Source organism: Marmota monax, unplaced genomic scaffold, assembly GCF_021218885.2.
Source record: "Marmota monax isolate L192 unplaced genomic scaffold, Marmota_monax_Labrador192_F-V1.1 WCK01_AAM20220418_F8-fsc00041, whole genome shotgun sequence".
NCBI lineage: Eukaryota > Metazoa > Chordata > Mammalia > Rodentia > Sciuridae > Marmota > Marmota monax.
The window spans coordinates 13,877,336-13,903,931 of record NW_026695238.1 but is presented as its reverse complement, the minus strand read 5'-3'; the positions used below and the strand labels follow the sequence as shown (position 1 = coordinate 13,903,931).

General features: G+C 43.8%; 1 protein-coding gene and 3 non-coding genes across 4 annotated transcripts; all 4 read left to right on the top strand.

Annotated features, from left to right (window-relative positions):
* Nucleotides 1-1,792: 1,792 nt before the first annotated feature.
* Nucleotides 1,793-11,892, top strand: Ncl (nucleolin). The gene is made up of 14 exons (XM_046439912.2): nt 1,793-1,975; nt 3,129-3,242; nt 4,526-5,021; nt 5,142-5,342; nt 5,429-5,515; nt 5,714-5,855; nt 6,692-6,816; nt 7,651-7,774; nt 8,698-8,855; nt 9,440-9,563; nt 9,939-10,072; nt 10,581-10,707; nt 11,080-11,303; nt 11,418-11,892. The coding sequence occupies exons 1-14, from the start codon at nt 1,958-1,960 to the stop codon at nt 11,492-11,494; spliced, it is 2,151 nt and encodes a 716-aa protein (XP_046295868.1). The 5' UTR covers nt 1,793-1,957; the 3' UTR covers nt 11,495-11,892.
* Nucleotides 5,562-5,633, top strand: LOC124089773 (small nucleolar RNA SNORD82). The gene has a single exon (XR_006850861.1). It is a non-coding gene; the product is annotated as a small nucleolar RNA SNORD82 (small nucleolar RNA).
* Nucleotides 10,208-10,287, top strand: LOC124089774 (small nucleolar RNA SNORD20). Its single transcript, XR_006850862.1, has one exon. It is a non-coding gene; the product is annotated as a small nucleolar RNA SNORD20 (small nucleolar RNA).
* LOC124089783 (small nucleolar RNA SNORA75) lies at nt 10,782-10,919 on the top strand. The gene has a single exon (XR_006850867.1). It is a non-coding gene; the product is annotated as a small nucleolar RNA SNORA75 (small nucleolar RNA).
* Nucleotides 11,893-26,596: the final 14,704 nt, after the last annotated feature.

Below are 26,596 nucleotides of genomic sequence, written 5' to 3'. Positions count from 1 at the left end.
AGCAATTTTCAGCATTACTGTGTGCAAGGCAATGCTTGAGCCACCAGGAATATAGCAAAGAACAGTGTTTTCGTGATGGGGGAGGGGCAAACAGCAAAGAAAGTATATGAGTAAGTAAGTAAGTACCTAAGGGGATTCAATTTCAGTGTGATAGTCTCCAGGCAGCACATTTCATTGAGGGCTGGGGAAGGCCCCTTAGGAGGTGATACACACTGAGATCTGAATGACAAGCAGTACTGTACTGTGGAATTCATCCCTGACACTTCATCATGCCCACTGCTCACCATTCCTGCTCTTTCCAACAGTGCTTAAGCCTGACGGTTTTATTCCACATTTTGACTCATGCCATTCTCTGTCCCTGGCCACCTCCCCACCCCTGAAATAGCCCCCTGGCCCCTATTCCACAGAGCTCAAAGTGTGAACTTCCTCAGGAGGCTCTCCACAGACCACAGGATAGGGTGTGGAATCACCGGACGGATCCCAGTCTCCTGCCCTGATCAGAGAGCCAGTGGGTAGCTGTGGGTTTCCTATAGAGTCTCGGGGGTGTGCTGGTAAAAACTGCAAAATAATTTGATTGCTCTTCACAATTCCCTTGGGCCCTTGTTAAAATACAATCAAGGAACCCAACACAGTCCTCTTGATTGAAGATCTCCAGAGATTTTTGTTTTCGATGTTGGGGATTGGACCCGAAGTCTCCTGCATGCTAGGCAAGCGCTTATCAGGGGCCTACCCCCAGTCCTCCAGCGCGATTTTTAACCAACACCTCCGGAGCTGCAGGTATCCTGGCTCGGTGGGGGCAGATAGGAATCAGATGCCCCGGAAATAACCTAGCTATGGAAGGACGTGCTCTGGATTGCTGTTTCCCACAAGGCAACTTATCTGTGTACCTGGCAAAAGCATAACTCAAAAGACTGTGTTCCCTTTGGCTCTACTGACTTAATGACTTGGCAGCCACCGCATTTTAACGGGTGCATTACTACCAAGTAACTAAGAAGGAACTTGTGGGTGGCCAAAGGCCCAACTTTGTGGTCAGCCTGCCCCGTCCCTCTTCTCGGCCCACCCGCTCTGTCACCTCCACGAAGTCCCCTTGGAGCTTGCCCCCCATACAGTGGTATGAAACGGGCTGCTTGTGCACTGCTCATGAACAGACACTACTGCCTTTATCACCAGCTATCAGGTCGCAGCTTCGGGCGCGTGGCCCGGGAGGGAATCACCTGCAGCCAGGGGATGTTTCAGGCCCCCAGCTCATCCGCGCTCATCCCGAGAGGCCAGAGAACTCCGCGGGCCCTGAACTTCTGGCGCTTTTGGGCTCATCAGCAGGAACACAGAGCGAACCCTTTTCTCCATGGCCGCCTGGAGGCCCGGCGAGAAGCGCAGGCTGGGGCCGTGCGCGGCGCCTCCGTGAACTCCAAGGCCTATAGGACCTAGCAGTGTCCAGGAATAGGAGACCGCGCGATTACGTCGCCCCCGCGCTCTGGGCCCAGCCGGCGCCAAAAAACTTCAGTTAGAGGGCGCAGGCGCCGCGAGAGCAGGCAACGCAGAAACGTTCGGGAACCCGCGCGTACGCCGGCCAATCAGCGCCGGCCTTGCACAAAGCGAGTTCCGCCCACAGAGCACTACCTCCAAGCTTCTCCCCCTCCCTGACAGCCTCGGCCCGCCCACTCCGCCCGCGCCCCGCCCCGCGTTGTCCTGGGTTAGAGGCTCGCGATTGGGTCACAGGACGGGAGCGAACGGTGGTTGGTCGAGGCGGAGTCACGGGGGCGCCGTCGTCGCCTTTCCAGAAGCGATTACTGGGCAGGCTCAGTCTTTCGCCTCAGTCTCTAGCTGTAGCTGGCAGCTAGGGGTACGTGCTCCGGCATCTTCTGTACCCGAGGGCCGCCATCGACGTTGCTTCAGTTCCTCTAGGTTTATCTGCGCCACTCGCCCGCCACACACTCCGCCGTCATAACCCGCCATCATGGTGAAGCTCGCAAAGGTAAGAGGCCTGGTGCCCGAGCAGCTACGTCTAGAGGCCTGCTTTCCGAAGGACGCGCGCGCACGGCGCCGCGGGGAGGAGGGCCTGCGCGCAGTCCCGGGCGCGTTCGAGGGCGCCATGCTGCGGGAAGTCTCGCGCGACTGGTCGGAGGTCTCGCGGCTTTTGGCTAGCGGGTGGTGAAGTGAAGAGCTTAGGCAGGTGCGGGAGGCCGCTGACTGGCGGCGAAACTCCTCGGCGGGGTGTGGGGAGGGGGCGCTGCGTCTCGGCGCGTGGGGATGAGGCCGAACTCCTGCGACCGGAGCGAGCTGGGCCCCGCCTCCTGGCGCACGTGTCCGGGCTCGCGGCCCGCCACGTGGGCCACTCCGCGTGGGGCTCCGAGTCTTCGGAGGGGCCGGGGCCCTGGGGCGGGCAACAGCAGGATTGGCCTCGGTGGGAGGCTCGGCGGCCTGCGGACCTCTCCGCCTGGGCCCGGCCGGCCGGCACGTGGTGGGCACCAGGAGGCGCTGGGCTGCGGGCACATGGTGGCGTGGCGGATGCACCCACGTGGTCCCGATAGGTCTGGGAGTGGAAGTTAATGAGAAGAACCAAGTTCGGTTAAAGGGAGATTTGTAATATCCCAAGGTGCCTTTAAGATCTTCACTGCCGACAGGCTGTGCATAACTAGTTGGCTTTTTAAAACAAGAGGGCCTAACTGAGATAAAGGGAAGAAATACTTCTTAAGGTTGCCCTTTTACCTATTTATGATGGTTTTATTTAGTTTGGTTTTGTTTGCAAACCTGATAGAAAAAGTGCGCTGCTAGCAGTGCCGCTAGTATTGATGTTCACTGTGAACTTATGCTGCATAGAAAACGGAATCTAAGAAAGGAGATGGTTGAATTACTGTGGAGAAACATGATAAAATAGGATTGGCTCAATGCAGGGCGGGTGGCGCAGGCCTGTAATGCCAGCGACTGGGGAGGCCCAGGGCAGGATAATTGCAAGTTTGAGGCTAACCTCAGCAACCTAGCAAGCCCCTGTCTCAAAAAAATACAGAAGGGCAGGGGTTATAGCTTCGAAAGTAGAGCTCCTCTGGATTCAATCCCCAATACCAGGGGGGAAAAAATGGCTTGAAATGTGGATAGAAATGTAATATTTTAATTGTGGCCATTTCTAGGCCGGTAAAAATCAAGGTGACCCTAAGAAAATGGCTCCTCCCCCAAAGGAGGTAGAAGAAGATAGTGAAGATGAGGAATCTTCAGATGAAGAAGATGACAGCAGTGGAGAAGAGGTAATTTTATCAACTCAATACAGAACTGTGTAAAGCTAAAGTCCAATGCAGTGGCACACACTTGTAATCCCACCTACCCAGGAGACAGAGAGCAGGAGGATCCTGAGCTAGACGCCAGCCTGGGCAATTTAGGTCCTGTCTCAAAAAAATACTGTGTAAAATCAGAGAGTTAAAGCAGGTGGTGGTGGATATCTGAAGGTATTGGCAAAAAGATTTTGTGGAGCTAAAAGCTCTTCATTGGCATATTGTCATTTGGTTATGTATTTGAATGTGAATTTGAGACAGTATCTGGGAGGGGCTTCTTTTTCTCAAGTCCCCTCTTCAGGGTTTTGTGTGGTGTGGTATGTTATATCATTACATCTTTCCAGTTTTAATGTATTTTCTTGCCTTCACATGCTAAAATGAAGGAAAAGCTCTTGTTCTGTAAGTGGCCAACCTGAATGTTATATTCATGGATATATTCATGAACCTTTCCAGATTCCTAAATTTCAAGCAAGAATAATTGGTCTTTATCCCATTATGTATAAACTTTGAAGCAATCACTAAGTATCTGGATTGAGGGCAAGGATCTCTTAAGCTCTTCTGCCAGTTTGCTTACTGTAAAGACAACTGACCTACAGTTGTGCTTCCATTTTTTAAAATATTTTTCATTGTAGATGGACACAATACCTTTATTGTATTATTTATTTTTATGTGGTGCTGAGGATTGAACCCAGGGCCTCACACATGTTTTTTTGGGGAGTATGATAAAATTACTTGCTAAAACTAATAAAAAGCATCTTGTAAGACGAGATAAATGATAATTTGCTCACTTGTCCTATAATTTACAGGGGTTGTAAAGTTTGTTATTTTTTATTTCGGGCCTTAAGAATTAAACTTTTTATTAATTAAGCTCTGTATTACTACCACCCACTCTGGGAGCCCCAAATGATTAAATTAATGGGTGTAATGTTTTGAATGATTAAGTGTATTTAGCATAATCCTTAAACACTGTGGTTTAGATTAACCTTTACAAGTGATAAGTTTTAAGATTTCAAAAGCATAAGATGCAGGAATTAGACATTTGGTTCAAAAATATTTTTAAGTGTTAGGAAGGATTCTTTATGCTTGAGTATTTTACCTGGCATTGAGAACTCTGGCATCACAGACATAAGACACATAATCTGACTAAAGATTAACATGGGTATAGTCTTGAACCACAGGCAATGCCAAGATCTAACAATTTTTAAGACCGTGGCTGTTTGAATGTGTGGAAATATTTAGTGTTTTTATTTATTCTTAAGGTTGTCGTCCCTCAGAAAAAAGGCAAGAAGGCGGCTACCACAGCACCAGTAAAGAAGGTGGTGGTTTCCCTGACAAAAAAGGCAGTTGCCTCACCTGCCAAGAAAGCAGCTGTCACCTCAGGCAAAAAGGCAGCAGCCATTCCAGCCAAGAAGACAGTTAAACCAGCCAAAGCAGTTGCAGCATCTGGCAAGAAGGGAGCCACTCCTTGCAAAGCATTGGCAGCAGCCCCTGGTAAGAAGGGAGCTGTTGCCCCAGCCAAGGGGGCAAAAAATGGCAAGAATGCCAAGAAGGAAGACAGTGATGATGAGGAGGAGGGTGACAGTGAGGAGGATGAAGACGATGAGGAGGATGAAGATGACGAGGAAGAGGATGAATTTGAACCAGAAGTCATGAAAGCAGCAGCTGCTGCCTCAGAGGACGAGGATGATGAGGATGACGAGGAGGAGGAGGATGATGATGAAGAGGATGATGATGAGGATGACGAGGAGGAAGATGGTGAGTTCTTTTTGTAATTTCTGGAGTTCTGTTGCAAGATACCTTGATGGAGCTTAATTAAGCATGGTGGCAAGGTTGCATTTCCTTAGTTTCTGACATGGTGGCTGGCTTCTCTTTCAGACTCTGAAGAAGAAGAACCTATGGAGATCACACCAGCCAAAGGAAAGAAAGCTGCTCCAAAAGCCGAACCAGTGAAGCACAAGGGCATGGCTGAGGAGGACGAGGAAGAGGAGGAGGAGGATGAAGATGATGAGGATGAGGACGAGGAGGATGAAGATGATGATGAAGAGGATGACGAAGAGGAGGAGGAGGAGGAAGAAGGTAATCAAACTAGGTTCTGAAGTATATTGACTTGAGCTGTGTTTAAAGAAAGTACTTAAGTAAGTATATGTGGCATGTTGTTCCAGAGCCTGTCAAAGAAGCACCTGGAAAACGAAAGAAGGAAATGGCCAAACAGAAGGCAGCCCCTGAAGCAAAGAAACAGAAAGTAGAAGGTAATCCACCAAATGAGGAGGGAGGCGGGTGAGATAAAGTAGTAATAGCACAAATGATGAACTATAAAGGGACTTAATTCTGAAACACCTGATGTTAGCTTGCAGTATACTGATGTGCTATATGTACAAGTTTTTGTGCTGGAATTTGATTTGTACCGGGCTTTGTAGTCTAATAATAAGAGTTCACTTTCTGTATAGGCACAGAACCAACTACATCTTTTAATCTCTTCGTTGGAAACCTGAATTCTAACAAATCTGCCCTTGAACTAAAAATTGGTATCAGTGAACTTTTTGCGAAAAATGATCTGGCTGCTGTGGATGTCAGAATTGGAACAACTAGGTAGGTAAATGTCACACTGTTACATGTGAATCTGCAAGTGCTTTTTCCCAGTTACCCTAGCCTGGCATCCAAAAATATCTTACAGATTATACATTAATGAACTGGACCATTAGATTATTAAATTACAGAATCCCCAATTTTGAAACCTACATAATTGACATAATAATAAGTAATCTACATAATAATAAAAGTAATCTACATAATGAGTCAAATTCTTTTTAAAATTTTTGAAATTAATTCATTTATTGTAGTTCTAGGGATTGAGTTTAGGATAATGTACCACTGCACTATATCTCCAATTCTTTATTTTTAAGAATTTTTTTGGTACTGAGTATTGAACCCCAGGGGTGTTCAACCACTGAACCCCACATCCACATCCCTTTTTTATATTTTGTTTAGAGACAGGGTCTCTCTAAGTTGCTGAGGCTGGCTTTGAACTTGTGATGCTCCTATCTCAGCCTCCCGAGCCACTGGGATAACAGGCATGCACCACCACACCCAGCTGTAAAATAATTTTTAAGAATAGTTTTGGAAATGTGATGTTTATATTCTTGGAAATGCCAAAATTATTAGACCTCCACACTAAGTGTTTTAACAGGTTGCTTTGTAAGCTATTACTATGTTATAAGTGTGACCCACAGGAAGACATGAAAGATGAATTGCATATTAAATATTGGTATTTAGATCTTGTTCTTTAGCTGAAATTTGCAGAGCCATAACTTTATTAACACTGTAGGTGCTTTATCTATAATGTTGCTGGTATTCGTATGTGTACAGTTTGACTGTTTTTTATTTTTTGCTCTCATCACTTGTAATTTTATTGTTTGCTTTAAAAGGAAGTTTGGCTATGTGGATTTTGAATCTGCTGAAGATCTGGAAAAAGCCTTGGAACTCACTGGTTTAAAACTTTTTGGCAATGAAATTAAACTAGAGAAACCAAAAGGAAAAGACAGTAAGAAAGGTATGTAAAGCGTTGGAGATTATATTATCCAAATGTGTCTAGGAAGTCAAATGTAGATTCAGGAGATAGACTTTTCAGGTTTTTGTTTTTTTTTTTAAAAACCTTTTCTCGTAAATTCTTCATAATATGAGAATTCATAATATGAGAATTCAATGTGTTGATTGTTGACAGCAGTGCATGTGGCACTACCTTTGTTGTTAAGCATTCTTGACTTAGGCAAGCATGAACAGTGTTACTCAGAAAAGAATTATATGCAGAGTGAACTTGTGATGTTTGAAATACTTGGGACCCAGAAGTATTTTGGAATGGGGACGGGGTTATGTTCTGGGGGGTGGAATGTGAGTCTTAAACACAAGATTAACTTATGTTTCATGTATACTTTTACACATAGTCTGAAGGTAATTTTTGGTGCCCTTGAATTTTGACTGATTTATAAGGTCAGATGTATTTCCTACTGTGTCAACATATCAATAATTATAAAGGGCCTTTCTTAAATTATAATACATTCCTATTAATTTTCTTTATGTCCTTTGTTTTTTCCTTATAGATTGGACATCTTATAGATTGTGTGTTCATAAATTTTAGTTTAAGAAGTGAGCATCTACCCTAGATTTAGTATTCTAAATATTTTAGTGTAGATAGTTGTCAGCTGTGACAGCATGGAGGTATTTGTACTTTGCCACAGATGTACATCCATACTTAGAACAGTACCTTTTACATTGTCATCTAAGTTTCTTGTATGCAATTGTGCTGTTAGTGTTATTTTTGTTTTTTTCCTCCTCTGGTCTGTGGGTCATACCATGGTTCATTTTTGTGGTTTCTTTTTAAATGTAGACCGAGATGCAAGAACACTTTTGGCCAAAAACCTCCCCTACAAAGTCACTCAGGATGAATTAAAAGAAGTGTTTGAAGATGCCATGGAGATCAGATTAGTCAGCAAGGATGGGAAGAGTAAAGGGTATGTTTTGTGTCTCTTAGAATGTTAAAAGTTTTGTGTTTTTATTAAGACATTTCAGCTGGGTGCAGTGGTGCACACCTGCAATCCCAGCAACTCAGGAGGCTGAGGCAGGAGGATCATGAATTCAAAGCCAACCTCAGCAATTTAGCGAGGTCCTGGGCAACTCAGCAAGACCCTATCTCTAAATAAAATATAAAAAAGGGCTGGGGATGTGGCTTAGTGGCTAAGCTTCCCTGGCGTTCAATCCCTAGTACCAAAAAGAAGACACTTCCCTGCTTAATGACACAAATCATAGTCCAGTTTTGTAGGTGTGTGATCTTGAGCAAGCTTAACCTATAAATGTGGCTCAGTTTCCTGCTTATAAAACAGGAATACTATACTTAATTTGTAACAGTTTTCAAAGATGAGATAATGTACATATGAAGGAGTAAGAAGTGCTCCTGCCTTATAATTCTGTATTAAGAGCAGTCATGCCACATAATGATAGTCCAGATTAAGACATGCATCACTTCCATCAACATTGGTATGGTCCTGAGCATTGAGGTCCTCAAGAGCATGTGGGCTGCATGTGACAGTGGTCCTGTGTACATCAGCACCCGTTGCAGTTTTGTGTATGCTTTCGTATTTGCACAATAATCACCTTAATGTGTTTTTTTTAGTTGTAGATGGACACAATACCTTTTTTTTTAATATTTATTTTTTAACTTTAGGTGGACACAGTATCTTTATTTTTTTATGTGGTGGTGAGAATCAAACCCAGTGCCTCACGCATGCTAGGCAAGTGCTTTACCACAGAGCCATAACCCTAACCTTTAATGTGTTTCCTAGTGTTTAACTTGATATTACTGTTCAGAACTGAAGGAAAGTCTGTGTTGTTGAGGGCAAAACATGTTAATGTTCTTCCCATTCAATAATCCTTGCAGGATTGCTTATATTGAATTTAAGACAGAAGCTGATGCAGAGAAAACCTTTGAAGAAAAGCAGGGAACAGAAATTGATGGTCGATCTGTATCCCTCTACTACACTGGAGAGAAAGGTCAAAATCAAGACTACAGAGGTGGAAAGAATAACAATTGGAGTGGTAAGAATTTATGGGTTTATTATAGAATTGAGGGTGGAAAATCGTTTGTATCTCCTAATAAATTTATAATTATTGTATAATCAAGGAGGGTGAAGATCCAGCAAATTAAACTACTGAGCTCTCTGAAATATTTTTTTATTGAAAAATGGTAGGCCAGTCTAGCTTCTTTTGTTAGATATGTTTTGTGTTTTAAGTAACTTCAGCCTATATATTATGAAAATATCACTGTTTTATGAAGATAAGAAATATTAAAGAATGTACTAGAGGGCTGGGGTTGTAGCTCAGTGGAAGAGCGCTTGCCTAGCATGTGTGACACTGGGTTCTTCTCAGCACCACATACAAATAAATAAAGGTTCCTCAACAACTAAAAAGTATTTAAAAAAATAATAAAGAATATACTAGAGCAGGGCATTACCAATATACAATGACTGCTCAGTAAATTGAATGACAGAATTAGGCTTTCACTAGCATCAGCCTTGGTACATTCATTCTTAAGTGTTGGTCCTCAGGAACTGGATGCTATTTTACCTGTAATTGTAGCTGGGAACCACTTTCATTTTTAAGAATGACATCTCTATTTGCAGGTGAATCAAAAACTCTGGTTTTAAGCAACCTTTCTTACAATGCAACAGAAGAAACTCTTCAGGAAGTATTTGAGAAGGCAACTTTTATCAAAGTGCCCCAGAACCAAAATGGCAAATCTAAAGGGTAAAATGTCTTTATGTTAGGCTTGGGGCCTGGGGGTGTAGCTCGGGTTATAGCATTTGTCTAGGACACATGAGTCTCCCTGAATTTGGTCCCCAGCGCTACAAAGGAAATAAGTATGTTGGTTGTCAGGAGTGGGCTGTAAGAGTGTCTTTATATCTAAAATAAAGGTGGTTGGGGCTATAGCTCAGTGGTAGAGCGCTTGCCTAGCAAGCATGAGGCTCTGGGTTCGATCCTGTCAGCAGAGGAGTGGAATGGTTTTAGCTGCACAAATGAGTGTAAATTGAAGTGCCTGCTTGAGGGAAAAGGCCTGGGGCATTGTCTGATAGAAAAACCATGTGTTTTCTAACTTGCTAAGTATTGGCTGTCCATCCTCAGGTATGCATTTATAGAGTTTGCTTCGTTTGAAGATGCAAAAGAAGCTTTAAATTCCTGTAATAAAAGGGAAATCGAGGGGAGAGCAATCAGGCTGGAGTTGCAAGGACCCAGGGGATCGCCTAATGCAAGAAGCCGTAAGTCCCATTGGCAAGGTGGTGTGGCTAGGGAATGGTATCTTCCTTGGTGCTCTGCATGAACTTAATGCCATTTTTTACTTTTTCTACAAATCTTGAGATGATCCTATTTTTCTTTTATCACTGAGTGATAGCTGGATATGATGACTGATTACCTGAGAAATAATTGATGAAATATCAAGAAAATTCCTCTAGATAGTCAAGTTCTGATCCAGCTATGTCAACTCAGAACAACAAATTTGCCTGTGGTTCGCTGACTCCTACCTGGTGGGCAGTACACACTTCAGTTTGCTTTTGTTTTCTTTGAGACATGAGGCAGAAACTTGACTGTCTGTAGGTAATACAAAATAAACTTTATAAGGCTGTTGATAGGAGCCTTAAATTAAGCATTAGTTGGCTAAGTTGCTTTTAACTGCTTTTGTACTAAAGCATACTGGACGTTGCACAAAATTACTGTCATATGAATGTGACTTAAAAATAGAATACACAATTTATTTTTCTTCCACAGAGCCATCAAAAACTCTGTTTGTCAAAGGCCTGTCTGAAGATACCACCGAAGAAACCTTAAAAGAATCATTTGACGGTTCTGTTCGTGCAAGGATAGTCACTGACCGGGAAACTGGATCCTCCAAAGGGTAAGGCATGGGAAATGGGCAGCATTGCTTCTGTTCATATTGATGTCCTGGGTGGAGAATTTGGTTTCTGATGTATCTTCTCATTGAGCTCCTTTCTGTCAACTGGTGGCAGTTTATGGATTCGCACGAGAAGAAGAGACATTTCACAGAACAGCATTACTTTACCTTCTGTTTCTACTGAGGTGTGTATTTGGTTGTTCTGTGAGACAGACATTTTAGGATTTAACTGGCAAATTAGGATTTTCTGTAGGGATGATCTGTCACTCAGATCTTTTCTCAGTTGAACAAGGCTACTTTCTGTGGGGTGACATGTGGAGTTAACTTATTAGTATGTATTTCCTTTATAATGGGTGATTTCATTTGGTGTTTTAGGTTTGGTTTTGTAGACTTCAACAGTGAAGAAGATGCCAAAGCTGCCAAAGAGGCCATGGAAGATGGTGAAATTGATGGAAACAAAGTTACCTTGGACTGGGCCAAGCCCAAAGGGGAAGGTGGCTTTGGGGGTCGTGGTGGAGGCAGAGGAGGCTTTGGAGGCCGAGGTGGTGGCCGAGGAGGCCGAGGTGGATTCGGCGGCAGAGGCCGGGGAGGCTTTGGAGGTAAAAATTGGTCCTCCACATAGCACACAGACTGCTGAGCCTGTGCTGTATTCAGTTTCTGGTCACTTTGGGCATTTTTGCACCATCCTTTCATGATGTTTTGCATTCCTGCAGGGCGAGGAGGCTTCCGAGGAGGCAGAGGGGGAGGAGGAGACCACAAGCCACAAGGAAAGAAGACGAAGTTTGAATAGTTTCTTCTGTCCCTGTCTTTCCCTCTTCCATTTGAAAGAAAGGACTCTGGGGTTTTTAACTCTGTTACCTGTTCAATGACAGAGCCTTCTGAGGACATTCCAAGATGGTATACAGTCCCGTGGTCTACTCGGAAATCCGTATAGATGACATTTCAAAGGAGATACCCTGTTGGTTTTGACTGGATGTTCATATAAACTTTTTAAAGAGATGAATGATAGAGCTAACCCTTATCTGTAAGTTTTGAATTTATATTGTTTCATCCCATGTACAAAACTGTTTTTTTCCTACAAATAGTTTTTGTTTTGTTTTGTTTGCGTTGGGGGGTGTAAAGGAAAGCAGAATGTTTTATGATTTTTGCTTCAGTGACTTTAGGACAAATTAAAAGTCCTAAACTCTGGTGCCAGACTTATACTTACTAAAATCATATTTCTTGTGGAATGTCACTGAAGAGCCTAGCAACAAAGGCTCTGTATTGCTCAGAACCACCATACCTGATATTGAATGATCAATATATTGCTTTCAAGTATCACAGCTGCGGAGATGGGTGAGGTAGCCAGTTTCTGCAGCCCTGTGTGCTGACATGTAAAGTTTATTCCAAGACTGGTGGCTTCTTCCAATTGTAGCAGGCTGGAGTATCATGTCCTGAGTAAGTTCTTTGGAAAGAGAAGTAAGAGTACATTCATTGGTCAGATCTCCTAGGATCAGCAGCAGTTGAGAGCATCAGTTCTGGATTTGGCAGTAACTGATGCGTGAGCCAGTAGAAACTTCAGAACTGAGGGTGGAACAAACACTGCCAACATCATACACTAAAAAACCTCTCATTCTGGCATTATGCACATTGCTCAGGCACTGCTTTAAGTAAACACTGCCTCCTCCTGTTTGCTTCTCTCCCCAGCTGAAAGACAGGGTCTTGAGCTATGTTGCCTAGGTTGGCCACAGACTAACAATTTTCTTGCCTCAGCCTTCTAACTACCTGGGGTTACAGGTGTTCACCACTACACCCCAACCCATTTCTGCTTTTAGTTGAAGTCAAAAGCCATGCCAGGTCAAGGGATGGTGAGCATTGTGACAGATAAAATATAAACCAAGGCAGCCACGTCCCAAAACCTGATCAGCCCATTAAAATACCAACTCATTGAAATGGGACATTGTGGGGAATGTAACAATTCAGAAGGCAACCTGAATAATACAAATGACTGGTTGGGGTTTTGCCTTGATCTTGATTTTTTTTTTTCCCCCACTGTTGGGATAAGGAAATGTTTATCACCCACCACTTGTTAGTCTTGTTCCAGTTCTTGCAAAGTGATGTGTTCTATATCAAGGAAGGTGGTGTGCATCTGTGTGAACTTAACTAACTCCAGTGGCAATGCATAAGTCTGACAAAAGGGCCCTTTTAGAAAACACTCCATAAGTTAGGCATGCAAGGCAAACATTCTGCCCTACTAGGCCATATCCCCAGCTCCAGAGAAATATTTGTAAAACTGGCTTGTGAGTGGGGTTTTGGTGGGTTTCTTTGCTATGGAGAAGGGAAGGCTTGAATTTGATCTTGCTAGTAGCCCAGTTGCTCAGAGAACCATAGCTTCCATTGTGATGGCTTGCCTTTTAAGGATTTTACATGTCCGAACTACTGAGGTTGCTACTAACAACTCAGTTGCTGACTGCAGTTTATGTTGGGTTTATATCAGACCCTAAGACGGAGATACAGGCAAGAATCTTCTATGTACTATTTATCCCATTCCATAAGTAATAGAGATTGTCCCATCAGTTGTGCTACTTGACTGTGGGATGAGGATAGAGGATGATTATCCTGCAAGGCCAAAAAAATGCCAGGGTTTGCAATTAGGGATCAGAGTCCTGCAATCTTGCCCCCTGGGTATCTGGTTTTCAATTTGGTGGGGTTTGCTGCCATTTTAGAAAAGCTGTCAGTTCCCTTCAGCAAATGGTTGTCACCACTTTTGTCAGCTTCCAGCAGGTGGCAGTACAAGTCCAAGGAAGCTCCTAGGAAGTGTTCAGAGTTAATGTGGGAGACCATCTATCTGACTTTAGCCTAGTGGATATCTTAACTCCAAAATAGTACTCTGACCCTCCTGCTCCCTAGTTGGACCATGGTCTATCCTCCATCAGTGTGGCTTTTGTTATTCCCTCTTCATTTTGTGCTAAAGGTGCCAGTGACTAGAGGCTGCCAAATCCAACAGTACATCTTGTCCCCTAAGCATCTGACCTACATCATCCTTCCTAAAATGCCTCAAACCTTAAAAGTAATGCAAACACTAGTCCGGTAGCTCTGTAACAGGGCCAAGTGAGGAGGATGGCAAAGAACAAACCCAAGAAGCTTTTCCAGTTAGTTACATCCCAGCCTATTTGAAATTGGGGTCACTAAATTGCTCTGACTGGCCTGGGACTTCTGATTTGCCTGCCTCTGTCTCCCAAGTAGCCGAGATTACAGGTGTATTCCACTGCATCCAGTTGAATTAGCCTTTTAATAGGTGAACCAATGGAGGAATGAAATGCCACAAGGGCCGCTCATTGCTGATCCCTCAATGTGGACCTGCTATGCTCTGCTGTCCAGTTGGAGGGACTTGGACACCAAGCTTCTCACTTAAGGGGACTGACTATACTTTAGAAGAAAGAACCACAACCCAGGTTTAAAGATTAAGGGCAAAATGGGCTTGCCCTAGCAAGCCTAAAACAACCCTCCACTTCCCACCCCGTGATAAAATTGCCTGTTGATGACAGGAAGACAAGTCTAGTTGAATAGAAATGTGTGTCTAGTTTTAGTCATAACTAAGTAGGAAAATGAAACAAGGTCAAACATTGAAATTTGCACACAAGGACTGACAGGTGACTCATGCCTGTAATCCCAGTTACTAGGGAGGTTAGAGCAAGAGAATCACAAGTTTGTGAGCATCTTGGCAAGACCTTGTTCCAAATTGGGGGACCCCTGGAGATGCAGTTCAGTGGTAGAGCATCTCTGCATTCAATCCCTGGCACTACAAGAAGAAATTTAATGGTTATAAATAATGTAAAGGAATTTTCAGGAAAAAGTCTGACAAGGGATTTCTAGAGATGCGGGAATTAAAAACCGAATAAATTCTAAAGCTGAGAAGTAAAATAATTGAAAAACTTACTAGAAGGGTGTAGAATCGGTGCTAGAAGGTGGATCAACAGCTTGTCAAAACTGAAATTCAAAGAGATTGGGGGAAAAAAGTGAACTGAGTCTCAATGAAAAGTTGTGTAGTTGAGTCTAATGAAGGTGAAAGCAGGAAATTTTTTGCACATCCGATGGCTAAGGAATTTATCAATTTGACAAACTACCTGTAGATGCAAGAAAAAAACCACACCTCAGCACAACTGAATTGTTCAAAACCAAAATTAAGCCAGGCACAGTGTCACACACCTGTAATCCCAGAGGCTCTGAAGGCTGAGGCGGGAGAATAGAGTTCGAAGCCAGCCTCAGCAAAAGTGAGGCACTAAGCAACTCAGCAAGACCCTATCTCTAAATAAAATACCAAAAAGGACTGGAGATGTAGCTTAGTGGTGAAGTGCCCCTGAGTTAAATCCCTAGTACTGTCTCACCAAAAAAAAAAAAAAATTGAAGAAACAAGGGCCTATTAACATGCAAAGGAACTTATTCCCCCCTATCTTTGGGGTATTGGGGTTGGAGCCCAGGGTTGCTCTAACCCTGAGCCACATACCCAGCTTTTTTTGGTTTGGTTTTGTTTTTGTTTTTGATACAGAGCCTCACTAAGTTTCAGAAACTGGCCTTGAGCTTGTAATCTTTCCAGTCTCCAAAATCACAATGTGATTGCATGCATGCATGTAGACAAATAGCAGTAACGATATAGATGAATTTTAAGAATGCTGGTCAATTAGACCTCAGCTGAAGAAGACACATTCTTTTCAATTGCACATGGAACAGTCACCAAGTACTGGCCACAGAAAACCTCAAGGAAATTCAGCTCTGAAAAAATGCCCTGTAGTGCTGCAGGGCTTGGTTCCTTACACTCCTATTCCTCACCCTGTTTGCTCTCATTAAGGAACAAGTCAGGAAGCCAGGCCCTTTAAAGATACTGGAAAGGCCCCCGTGGGACCAGAGGTGGTGATTATGGAATTAGAATTATCCTGCATGGCTACCATGCGGGATTCCTTCATGTTGAAGGTGTGTACTAGCTTAATTAGGCACAAAGAAAAATCTCAGGTGAAAGTACTCTCTTGGGTGCAGGAAAAAAAAATTCATGGTGAAGGTGTTACAGAATCTCGTTTCAAGATGAGGCCACTCAGAAACTTTGTTAGTCGGTTCCTTGCTACTGAGCCAGAATTCGAAGTTGAGTCACCATGATAGCTAAGTCAGTTCTTAATATCAGTTAAGTTTTGTTGCCTTTTACTCAGAATACCAACACCAACAAATTCTGAGGAATAGAAGTAAGGATGGGCTATGAAATTAAAAAACAAAACAAAAAAACAGCCAGGCCTGCTAGGTGGTGCATGTCTGAGGCCTTAGAGGCTGAGGCAGGAAGATTGCAAGTTCAAAGCCAGCCTCAGCAATATAGCAAGGCCCTAAGCAACTCAGCAAGACCCTGACTCTAAATAAAATACAAAATAGGGCTGGGTATGTGGCTCAGTGAGCAAGTGCCCCTGAGCTCAAACCCTGGTACCCCTCTCCCCCATCAAAAAAGAGTGTGTTGGGGACATGGCTCAGTGGTTGAGCACCTCTGGGTTCAATCCCCAGTACAAAAAAAAAAAAAGTTTGAGATCCCCTTCTTTCTTCTGGAGAACCTCCCTGGATCCTTATCCTGTGACATTTTGATGATTTAGAAGCAGTTTTCAGATGTATATTTAATGTACAAATATTTAGGGATTTTTTAATGTATCATTGTTACTGGGTATTGAACCCCGGGGTGCTTTGCCACCGAGTCACAATCCTAGCCCTTTGTTTTTTTTGAGATAAGATCTCAAAAAAAGTTAAGTTGCTGAGTCTGGCCTCTAGGATTACAGGTGTGTGCCACCCTGCCCAGCTCTTAGATTCTTGATGTACATCACAGAAAAGAATTTCAGGGACTCCTGAAGATTTATTTAGGAAAACAAGGAATACTCACTTCAAGGGACAGAGTGTGGGCTATCTCAAGAGTGAGATGCACTTTCGGGATCTTGGACTTTTTTTTTAGAGAATTTTTTTTTTTTAATGTTTATCTTTTAGTTTTCGGCGGACACAACATCTTTGTTTGTATGTGGTGCTGAGGATCAAACCCGGGCCGCATGCATGCCAGGCGAGCACGCTACTGCTTGAGCCACATCCCCAGCCCCAGATCTTGGACTTCTTTATTTTTGTGATACTTGGGATTAAACCCAAGGTTGCTTTACCACTGAGTTACGTTCTATCACTTTTCATTTTTGTTTTGAGACAGAATCTTGATAAGTTGCCCAAGCTGGCCTCAAACTTGTGATCCTCCTCTCTCCACCTTCCAAGTTGCTGGGAATTCGGCACCACCATATCAGGCTTTGGCTCTCATTTTACTTTGTTTTTGACATTGAAAGGTCTTTACTACCCACTAGCCTCATGCAGGGCCCTCTTAGGGTTTCTCCAGCTCACTCTAGGAGCCAGCCCATCTCTCCTTCCCAGGCATCAATGTGCTCCTGAGGTGGCAGAGGGACCTTGGGGACAGAAGAGGCAGGAGAGGGGCTGCACAAGCAGCGGTAGCTGGTGCTGAAGAGGATGAAGATGAGTAACCACACAGGTTCACATTCTGCCACAAGAACTTGCAGCCACCTTCTGAGATGTGGACTTAAAGTGCTCCAACATGGCTTCCAGGTCCTCTGTTTTGGTGGAGATGGTTCAAGTCTTCCCCACAAACCAGGATCTCTGCTTCACATTCTGGGTCGTAAATTTCTTGACTTCTTTCACCTCACTCTGTAGTTCCACACTTAGTCGTTCCCCATCTTCTGCCTCCACTGGCCACCTCCATGTCTCAGCAGCCAAGGCCTGTGGGTAACAGAACTTTCCTGGTCAGCTTCCTCCTGGGGAGCCCTCCCTTCACTTCCTGCTTCTAGTCTCTACTTTTAAAGGAAACTTTATGAACACAAAGTTCACTAGCATAAGATATATGGAGGGATGTCGAATTTTAGAGCATAGGATGGGTCATGGTGATTTGGTTTTTTTCAGGATTGTTAGAATGATGCTATGTAGATTATAGTATTTGGTTTGTTTCTGTATTACTGGGAATTGAATTTAGCAACTCACATGCTCTGCCACTGAGCTGTATCCCCACCCAATGGATAGCATTTGAAATATACACACATCATAGGTCTCTAATGATATTTTCCCCTTGGCTTTATTTAATCCAAAAATACATTGTGAGCCAGGTGTGGTAGCACATGCCTGTAATCCCAGCGACTCAGAGGGCTGAGGCAGGAGGATCACAAGTTCAAGGCCAGCCTGGATAACTTGGTGAGACCCTGTCTCAAAATGAAAAATAAGAAAGGACTGGGGGGTGTGAGTCAGTGGTAGAGTACCCCTGGGTTCAATCTCTAGTGCCAAATTTAAAAAATATATGTTGTGAAGGCTGGCAATATATTTAGGAATTAATTATATTCACAGTACTCTCTAAGATTCGTGGGTCTTTTAAAAATTCAGTCCTGGAGGCATGAGAGTAAAAATAAGGGTGTTCATTGTACTTCTTAGCTTTAGAGTTTCTTTTTCTTTCCCTAACAGTCTCATTTCTACCAATTCTTATTCCTTCTGTCCAAACCCAAAAATAAAAATCATGAGAAATTAGATAATATTTCAAAATGAAAATGAAAGCATTTTGAGGCACAGGTGAAGTTATCCTTAGAAATGTATAACTTAAAATGTTTGAGAAAAAAATGATTTAAGTTACCAGTTTAAGGAGGTAAAAGAAAGAAAAGAAATTTGCTCGAAATAAGTAGAATAAGGAAATAATAAAGGGATGAAAATTGATATTAAAAAGCAAGGCAAGGGACTGGGGTTGTGTTGTGGCTCAGTGGTAAAGCGCACGACTAGTGTGTCTGAGGCACTGGGTTCAATCCTCAATACCACATATGAATAAATAAAAAATAAAGGTATGGTGTCCACCTACAATTAAAAATATTTATATATTTTTAAAAAGTCAAGGCAAAAGTTGGTTCAATGAAAGAACTACAAGGAGGGCTGGGGGTGTAGCTCTGTGGTAGAGCACCTGCCTAGCATGCATGAGGCCCTGGGTTTAATTCCCAGTATTAAACAAATAAAAAGGACTACAAAGATTAATATAATAGATAATTCCTTAGCAAGATTGAAGTAAAAGTAACTATTTCAGAAATAAAAGATGCCACAGATGTTAAATATGAGAAAAATATCATGAACAACTTTATGTATAGTACGGGGGATTGAACTCAGTAGTGCTCTACCACTGAACTACACCTCCAGTTCTATTTTGAGACACAGTCTCACTATGTTGCCCAGGCTGGCTTGAACTTGTGATTCTCCTGCCTCAGCCTGCTAAGGTGCTGGGATTGCAGGTATGTGCTATCATGTCTGGCCATTAACAAATTTAATAACTTACCTGAAATGAGCAACTTAAAACTGACACAAGAAATGAGTGGGGTGTGGTAGCACATGCCTGTAATCCCACAAGCTCACAAGGCTGAGGCAGGAGGATCATGAGTTCAAAGCCAGTCTCAGCTGTGAAATCATGTCTCTAAATAAAATACAAAAAAGGGTTGGAATGTGGATCAGTACTTAAGTGCCCCTGGGTTCAATCCCTAGTACAAAACAAACAAAAACCCCAAATCATCAAAATAGAAGAAATGGAAAATCTGAATAACACTGCATATACTGATGAAATTCCCAACTGAATGGGATTCATGGTTTAATTCATACTTTAAAACCTGGGGATAGATAGCTCAGTGGTCCAGCACTTGTTAGCATGTGTAAGGCCCTGGGTTAGATCCCTGGTACCCCCCCTCAAAAAACAAAAAAACCAGACAACTCTGGAGCCAGAGGCTTTATGAGTGAATTCTATCGAATGTTTAAGTAAGAAATAATAACAATCTTACAAAAACTATTTCAGAAAATAGAGGAGAGAACACATTCCAATTGGTTTTATGAGCGCTGATTCCAAAATATGATAAGGACAAGAAAAAAGGACCAATATTCCTCACGAATATAAACAAAAATACCTTTAAAATATTAGCAAACTAAGTGGGCATGGTGAAGCACACCTGTAGTCCCAACCATTTGGGAAGCCAAGGCAGGAGGATTGCAAGTTCAAAGTCAGCCTCAGCAACTTTTGAGGCCTTGTCTCAAAAAATAAAAAGGGCTGGAGATGTGGCTCTCAGTTAAGTGCTCCTGGGTTCAATCCTCCATACAAAAAAAAAAAAAAAAGAAAAAAGAAATTGGGAGACAGTTTCAGCAATTTATTTAGCAAGACCTGAGATAGGTGGGCTCTTGGGAAGAGTGAAAAGGAGCCTCTTAGTAAATGGAGACCTGGATCTACAAGCAAGTCATGTTTGTTCCATTAGTTAGATGAATGAAACCTCCTTGTATGCTTGTAACAGATCAACTAGAACAAAAACAATTCAAATGTCACCAGATTCAAAGACTTAATGTACCCACTGATGATTTATGGCTAGACTGTTTTTTAAAAATATTTATTCTTAAGTTTTAGGTGGACACAATATCTTTATTTTACATTTATGTGGTGCTGAGGATCAAACCCAGTGCCTCGTGCATACTAGGCGAGCACTCTACCACCAAGCCATAACCCAAGCCCCAAGACTGTTTGACCAAAGAGAAACATTCTGAACCTCAAATATAGAATGATTGTCATGGGACTTGATTTTCAAAGAAGTTTGCCTAAGGACCTGCACATTTCTTCTCAGGACTATCACAGATATTGACAGTTGAACTCTCTGTGGTTCTTTTCATTTCTCCCAGAGGCAAGGACTTTGGCTGTGTGAACCTTTGCCATCCTTAAGCAAATCTATGCTTGTGCCTTGCTTTTCACATATCCTGGGGTTATTTTCAATGGCAAAAGTCAAGAACCTACCTGGCTAAGTTGAGGTCTCATTCTCATTCTCTGGCAGGACCCCCTTGGATCCCTGTCTGCTGTCAAGACCCTATCTCAAGGAAAAAAAAGTCTAAAATATTAGCAAACTAGGTTGGGGATGTAGTTCAGTAGAAGAGCCCTTGTCTAGCGTGTAGGAGGCCATGGGTTCCATCCCTGACCTTGGGGGGGAAAAACAACTGAATCTAGAAGTGTATAAGAATGATAACTCATCATGACCAAGTGAAGTGTATCTGAATTCAAGGTTGAATTCACTCATAAATCAATGTATTTCTATGCACTGTAGAATCAAGGAGAAAAATAATACAGTTATTCAAAGTAGAAAAATTCATCAATGTCCAACAATCAACATCATAAGAGCATATGCCTGTAATCCCTTCCCAAATGTCTACAGCCTTTGTGGTATGCAAGGGCTACTCTCAAAAGCAAGAATTCCTCTATGGCGTTGGCACATGCAAAGTGAAGAGCAAGGATGTGTCCATCTGAAGGCAGTTGCACACTCCAGGGCACCGCCAGGCAGCAGCTTTCTCTCCTTTTCACAAGCTGCTTTGCAATGTTAATGTCCCTGTTCTAGAACATTCCACATTACTAGGCAAGAAACTGCTTCCCATATTTTCTTCTGATCCAGTCTAAAAAGTAGCTCAATAATCTCCATGCATGTGCCCTTGTCCTCTCTTCTGACTCCCTCACAAGGGAGGAAGTTTTTTGTCTGGCACTCTGATCAGCACTTCAGAGGATGTTTCAACAAAAGCTCATTATGAACTAGCAAACAAAGTGTTCCAGGTTTTTTAAATTGAGTGTTCCTTACACAAAACACTCTATGCATCTTTAAATGTATTTTTATGAGGAATCCTCTCAGTTTTTCTGGTTTCATCTTTTTATTGAGAGAATTCTTAAGCACAAAAACACTGGCTTTTGTGTCCTGTCATGTCATTACTAAAAGCCAGAACTGTATAGGGCAAGGTCTTCATCACACTTCTCTTTCTTCAGTTTGTACTCTTGTATCTAAGATTTCTTTCTGTGACTGTGATGGCCTTTCCACCCAGTCCCCAGCTCTTCAATCAAATGCGAATCTAGTAGTGAAGTGATGAGATGAAAGTCCATAGTCAATTACTTGAATAGAGGACATTATCCTAGATAACTGGAAGTCCCGAGTCAATCAGTAGAAAGATCTCATGAACAGAGCGAACATTCCCTGAAGAAGAAATACTGCCCATGAACTTCAACTCTTGCAGAGTTCCAGTCTGCCTGCATGGACTCTGGACATACCAGTCATCATAATCATGTAAGCCCATATCTTGCAAAAAATGTCAGATACAGTTGAGGCACCAGGGCTCAATGGTAGAGCATTTGCCTGGCAAGCACAAGGTCCTAGATTCAATCCCCAGAGCTTCCAAAAAATTAAAAATTACACACACACACACACACACACACAGAGGTGTTGATCCTCAAGTATTCATGGATTTCATATTTGCAAATTCACCTACTTGCAAAATTTATTTTGTAATCCAAAATTAATATTCATGGCACTTTCACGGTCATTCATGGGCATGCAAGTGGCAAAAAAAATTTGGTCTGATAAAGGTGACTATCATCTTTTTCCAGCTCTTATCCTAGAAGTTAGTGTCCTTTTTAGCTCTAGTTCCTCATTGTTTGCATTATTATTTTTGTTGTTGATTCCGCTGCTTAATATAGCCCCACATGTCATGCTGGACAGCATCTGGTTTCCTGTAACATGTACTTTGGAGAAAATTGTGTATTAGAGAAGCTTTGCTCAGGCATGAGATTTTTTGCTGTTGGCCACAAGTTCAAGGTTACTTAATCAATCATATATACTAAGTAAGGTGAGTTTAAACAGAATCACACATAAAACAATGTTAGGTATCAATCAGTTGATGAAAATCTTTTGTCTGAAGGCTCATGGGAACCCAACCCTGTGCTTGCTTAGGAACATTGCTTCTGTATTGGCCAATTCAGTGTTTCCAATGATTTTATAGAACATGACCAGCTCCACAGGTAAGGGGCATTGACTGTATCTGCCACTGGTTGTGTTTCTCTGCTTGAACCCAGACTGATTCCGTGACAAAATCACAGACTGCTTGTATACTGGGGTTTGTTATCTACGTTTATATTTGAATGAAAGTTAAGGATTAGTGAAAAATAGTGTAGCTAAGTTTATGGATTCCCTGAATTCTCTCTATGGACCCCTTGGGCCCTTGTGGACCTGTCTGATGAGCAGGTGGCGTAGGGTAGAGGCAGCAGTGATTCCACAAGCTCTCAAGATGCTTGAGGGCTCTGCAGGCTGGAGAACAAGGAGGCCCAAGTGCCCTGAGCACTCTGCTGCCAGCCCCATCAGTAGGATGGCATGTGGCTATTCCTCAAGCTGAAGTTGTCCCCCAGCCTGATCCATCCAAAGAACAACAGTTCCCAACAGGCATCGTGGAGGGGTTGTCTGCAAGGGCTGAAGTGAGGATGCCCAGCAGCTCAGAGGTCCCTCCCTCTCCCTGTGCTAAACTTAGAAGATGCAACTCAGGTAACCAGGTGAGGGGTTAATTTTGAGTGTCACCTGACTGGATTGGGGTGCCTAGAGAAGTGGTAAATCATTACTTCTAGGTGTGCCTGTGAAGGAATTTCCAGAGAGGACTGACCTAAGCGTACAGAAATTGTGTGGGGGAGATCTGCCCTCCGCATGGGCAGCACCAGCCAGTTGGCTGGCGACCTGGATGAAACAGTAAATGGAAGAGGCAGAAACATTCTCTGGCTCTTCCTTCTGGAAAGGTGAGTTCTGCTGCCCTTGGACATCAGACTCCCGGTTCTTCAGCCTTTGGACTCTGAGGCTTGCACCAGCAAGCCCCTCTTGGGCCTTCAGCCTTGGACTGGGGACGTCATCATCAGCCTCTCTCATCCTCAGTCTTCCAGGTGGCCATGGTGGAATTTTTCAGCCTCTGCGTTGGTGTGAGCCATCCAACAAATCCCCTCATATATTTTATACATTCTCTTGGTTACGTTTCTCTGAAGAACCGTGACAAATATACCGGGGGCTAGGTAATTCTATACTTATCATTTATGATTCTACCTAGGATTTTATCCCCTCTTCCTATCTGCAAAAACTCACTTTTTTGTTTTTTCTTCAGCACTGGGGAATGAACCCAGGGCCTTGCACATGCTCAGTAAGCATCTTACCACTAAGCTACATCTCCAGCTTCCCACTCTTTTTAGTGTTTTTGCCAAACTTAAAATTGAACCCAGGGGTGCTCTACCATTGAGCTACATTCTCAGCCATTCTTATTCTTTATTTCGTAACAGGTCTCTCTAAGTTGCCTGAGCTGGCTTAAACCTGCAGTCCTCTGGACTTAGCCTCCTGAGTAACTGGGATTATAGGCATGCACCACAGCACCCAGCTACATTTTTTTAATGAAACAAAGAAACACCCTGATTTATTAGATCTGGGATGACCCTCTGGCAGTACACTCAGCCCACCAAACCATCCCAGAGAATGAAATTGGTTTGCTTGGTCAAGTCCATCTCAAAGGTGAGCTGACAATCCCGACGTACTGTCTTGGCCTTTCCACCGCACCGGGCAGTCTTCACCTCAAGGTCCTGGGGCAGGAGGACTTCCTGGGCTGGGCCTTGACACTTCCTGTCGGGGGTCACATTTTACTTCAACTGCTGTTCCCTTCCACTGGTCCTACAATCCCCTCCTCTTTTTTTTTTAGTTTTCGGCGGACACAACATCTTTGTTTGTATGTGGTGCTGAGGATCGAACCCGGGCCGCACGCATGCCAGGCGAGCGCGCTACCGCTTGAGCCACATCCCCAGCCCGCCTCCTCTTAACATAGGTCTTTTTGTCCTGTTTTGTGGATGAGAACCGAGCTTCATAGGGCAGCTGACTGGCACAATGTTGGTTCCTGGCTGAGATGACCTCAGTCCCTCGCAGATTTCAACTTAACCAGACCCTCTGGCCTCAGTATCTTCCCTGCTTTGCATTTGGCCCTACATTAGGCCTGGGCTTGTATGGTTCTGTCCCCAGGTGATCTTCCCCCCATCTCTGTCAAAGAGGCTAGGGATTTGCATATGTCTCTCAGAATCCATGGTTCCCACCTCAGGCTCCCCCTGGGGAAATGCTGCTACCTTACTGGGACCCCAGTCCTTCCCTCTGCGGAGGATCCCATTCACACACTCCCAACCAACCACATCAGACAGACAGAAACCTTTAGATGGAATTTCTCCCACAAGGTGGACATGTCTTCAGACAGCTCCTCTATGATTTGATCTTCTTGGAGCCTCTTGGGTACCTTGCTAGGATCTTGGCCCCTGCCCAGGAGCCCGTGGACATCTCAGGTGGCTCTGGGTGTACTCCCCATCCTTCATCCTGGCACCTGCAGTGTTAAAAGCTTTGAGAGTCTGCAAGCTCTAGACCTTCCACAGACTCAGACACATAGGATCTTGCAAGCAATGTCAAGGGCTTGTGGGAGCCCCGAGTCTTCCATCTCATCCCTGGTATCAAGCATCTTCGGGTCAGGCAAGGTAAGAGGCAATAGGTGAAGAATCTAGACCACAGGAACTGCAAGTCTAGGGGCAGGGCCTGGCCTTGGCAATCATACAGCATGTTGAAGAATTTGTTAGCCCACACGGAGGAGAACTAGGGGTGGGTCCTGCTCCCACCTGGGAGTTAGTCAGACTGTGAAGCAAGGAGCGCAGCACCCCAGGCTACCAAGTCTGTCTACTCAGACAGCGCCCAGAAAAGTGCCCTCATGTTAGACACCATCTACATGTTCAGGGTCCCACCTGAATGCACACTTGGGATTCCCCACAGCCCCCCTTAAGTTTGATAATTTGCTAAAATGAGTTGTGTTTCTCACTACTCTACTCATGGTCACATTTATTACCAGGAAAGAATACAAATCAGAACCAAAGAAAGAGACACACAGGGGAGGGTCAGGGAGAGTCCCCTTGGAATCATGGATGGCCACAATATGTGACAACACAGAGCATTGCCAAACTGGAAGCCTGAGCGGTGACTTCTTCTTGGAGTGTCTTTGTGTGGGCATGATTGATGCACTGTCCAATCCCTGCCCTGCCTCTGGCTGATCTGTCATTTCATGGCCCACAGGGCCAACCCATGAGCCATCTTGTTAGGGTAACTGTCAGGAAGGGTCCTAGAGGCTCTTGTCACTTGGGGGATTCAAGGACTTCCTCTAGGTTAGCTCCCAGGAGCCAGGACAAAGGGACTGTTTTAGTCAGCTTTTTTTTTTTTTTTCACTGCTGTGACTAAAAGATCTGACCAAAACAATTTTAGAGGAAGAAAAGTTTATCTGGGGGCTACAGTTTCAGAGGTCTGTCCACAGAAGGCCGGCTCCATTCCTCGGGGCTCCAGGTGAGGCAGAACATCATGGCAGAAGAGTGTGGTAGACTGTGATGATCAGGAAGCAGAGACTTCACTCACCAGATATGAGTATATACACCCCGGAGCCGCCACCTCCAGCCACATCCCACCTGCCTTCAGTTCCCACTCAGTTAATCCCTATTAGGGGATCGATTCGATTCATTGATTGGGTTAAGGCGCTCTAACCTAATCATTTCTTCTCTGAACCTTCTTGCATTGTCTCACAAGTGAGCTTTTGGGGGACACCTCACATCCAAACCATAATAGGGACAAAAGCCAGATCTCTCTGGGGAGGCAGAATCCCTGAATACACAGCCCCTGACCTCAGCCAATTTTGACCCCATATTCTGCTCTGGTAAGTACCCCCATGAGTATCCCCCAGCCTGAGAGCTGACAATGAGCAAAAAGGCTGGGCCAGGGGGCTGAATGAGGGTCCTGACTCAGGGTGGGCAGGAAGTCACTTATATTGTTTTCTCATGCACCCCCAGGCACAACCCAGCAGCCCCCACTGATTTGTCAGGCTTTCAAAATAAACCCCGTGGCTTCTGTAGCAGCGTGGATAAATCTAGACTTCTGACTGGTCACTTGCAAAAAAATCCAGATGAGCTGGCCTGTAAGCCCAGTCACTTGGGAGGCTAAGGCGGAGGCTCACA

What these genes read in the sequence shown, in the direction of transcription:
- Ncl (XM_046439912.2), top strand. An exon ending in ATGACAGCAGTGGAGAAGAG is followed by an intron (nt 3,243 to 4,525) that starts GTAATTTTATCA and finishes TTTATTCTTAAG; the next exon opens with GTTGTCGTCCCTCAGAAAAA. An exon ending in GGAGGAGGAGGAGGAAGAAG is followed by an intron (nt 5,343 to 5,428) that starts GTAATCAAACTA and finishes ATGTTGTTCCAG; the next exon opens with AGCCTGTCAAAGAAGCACCT.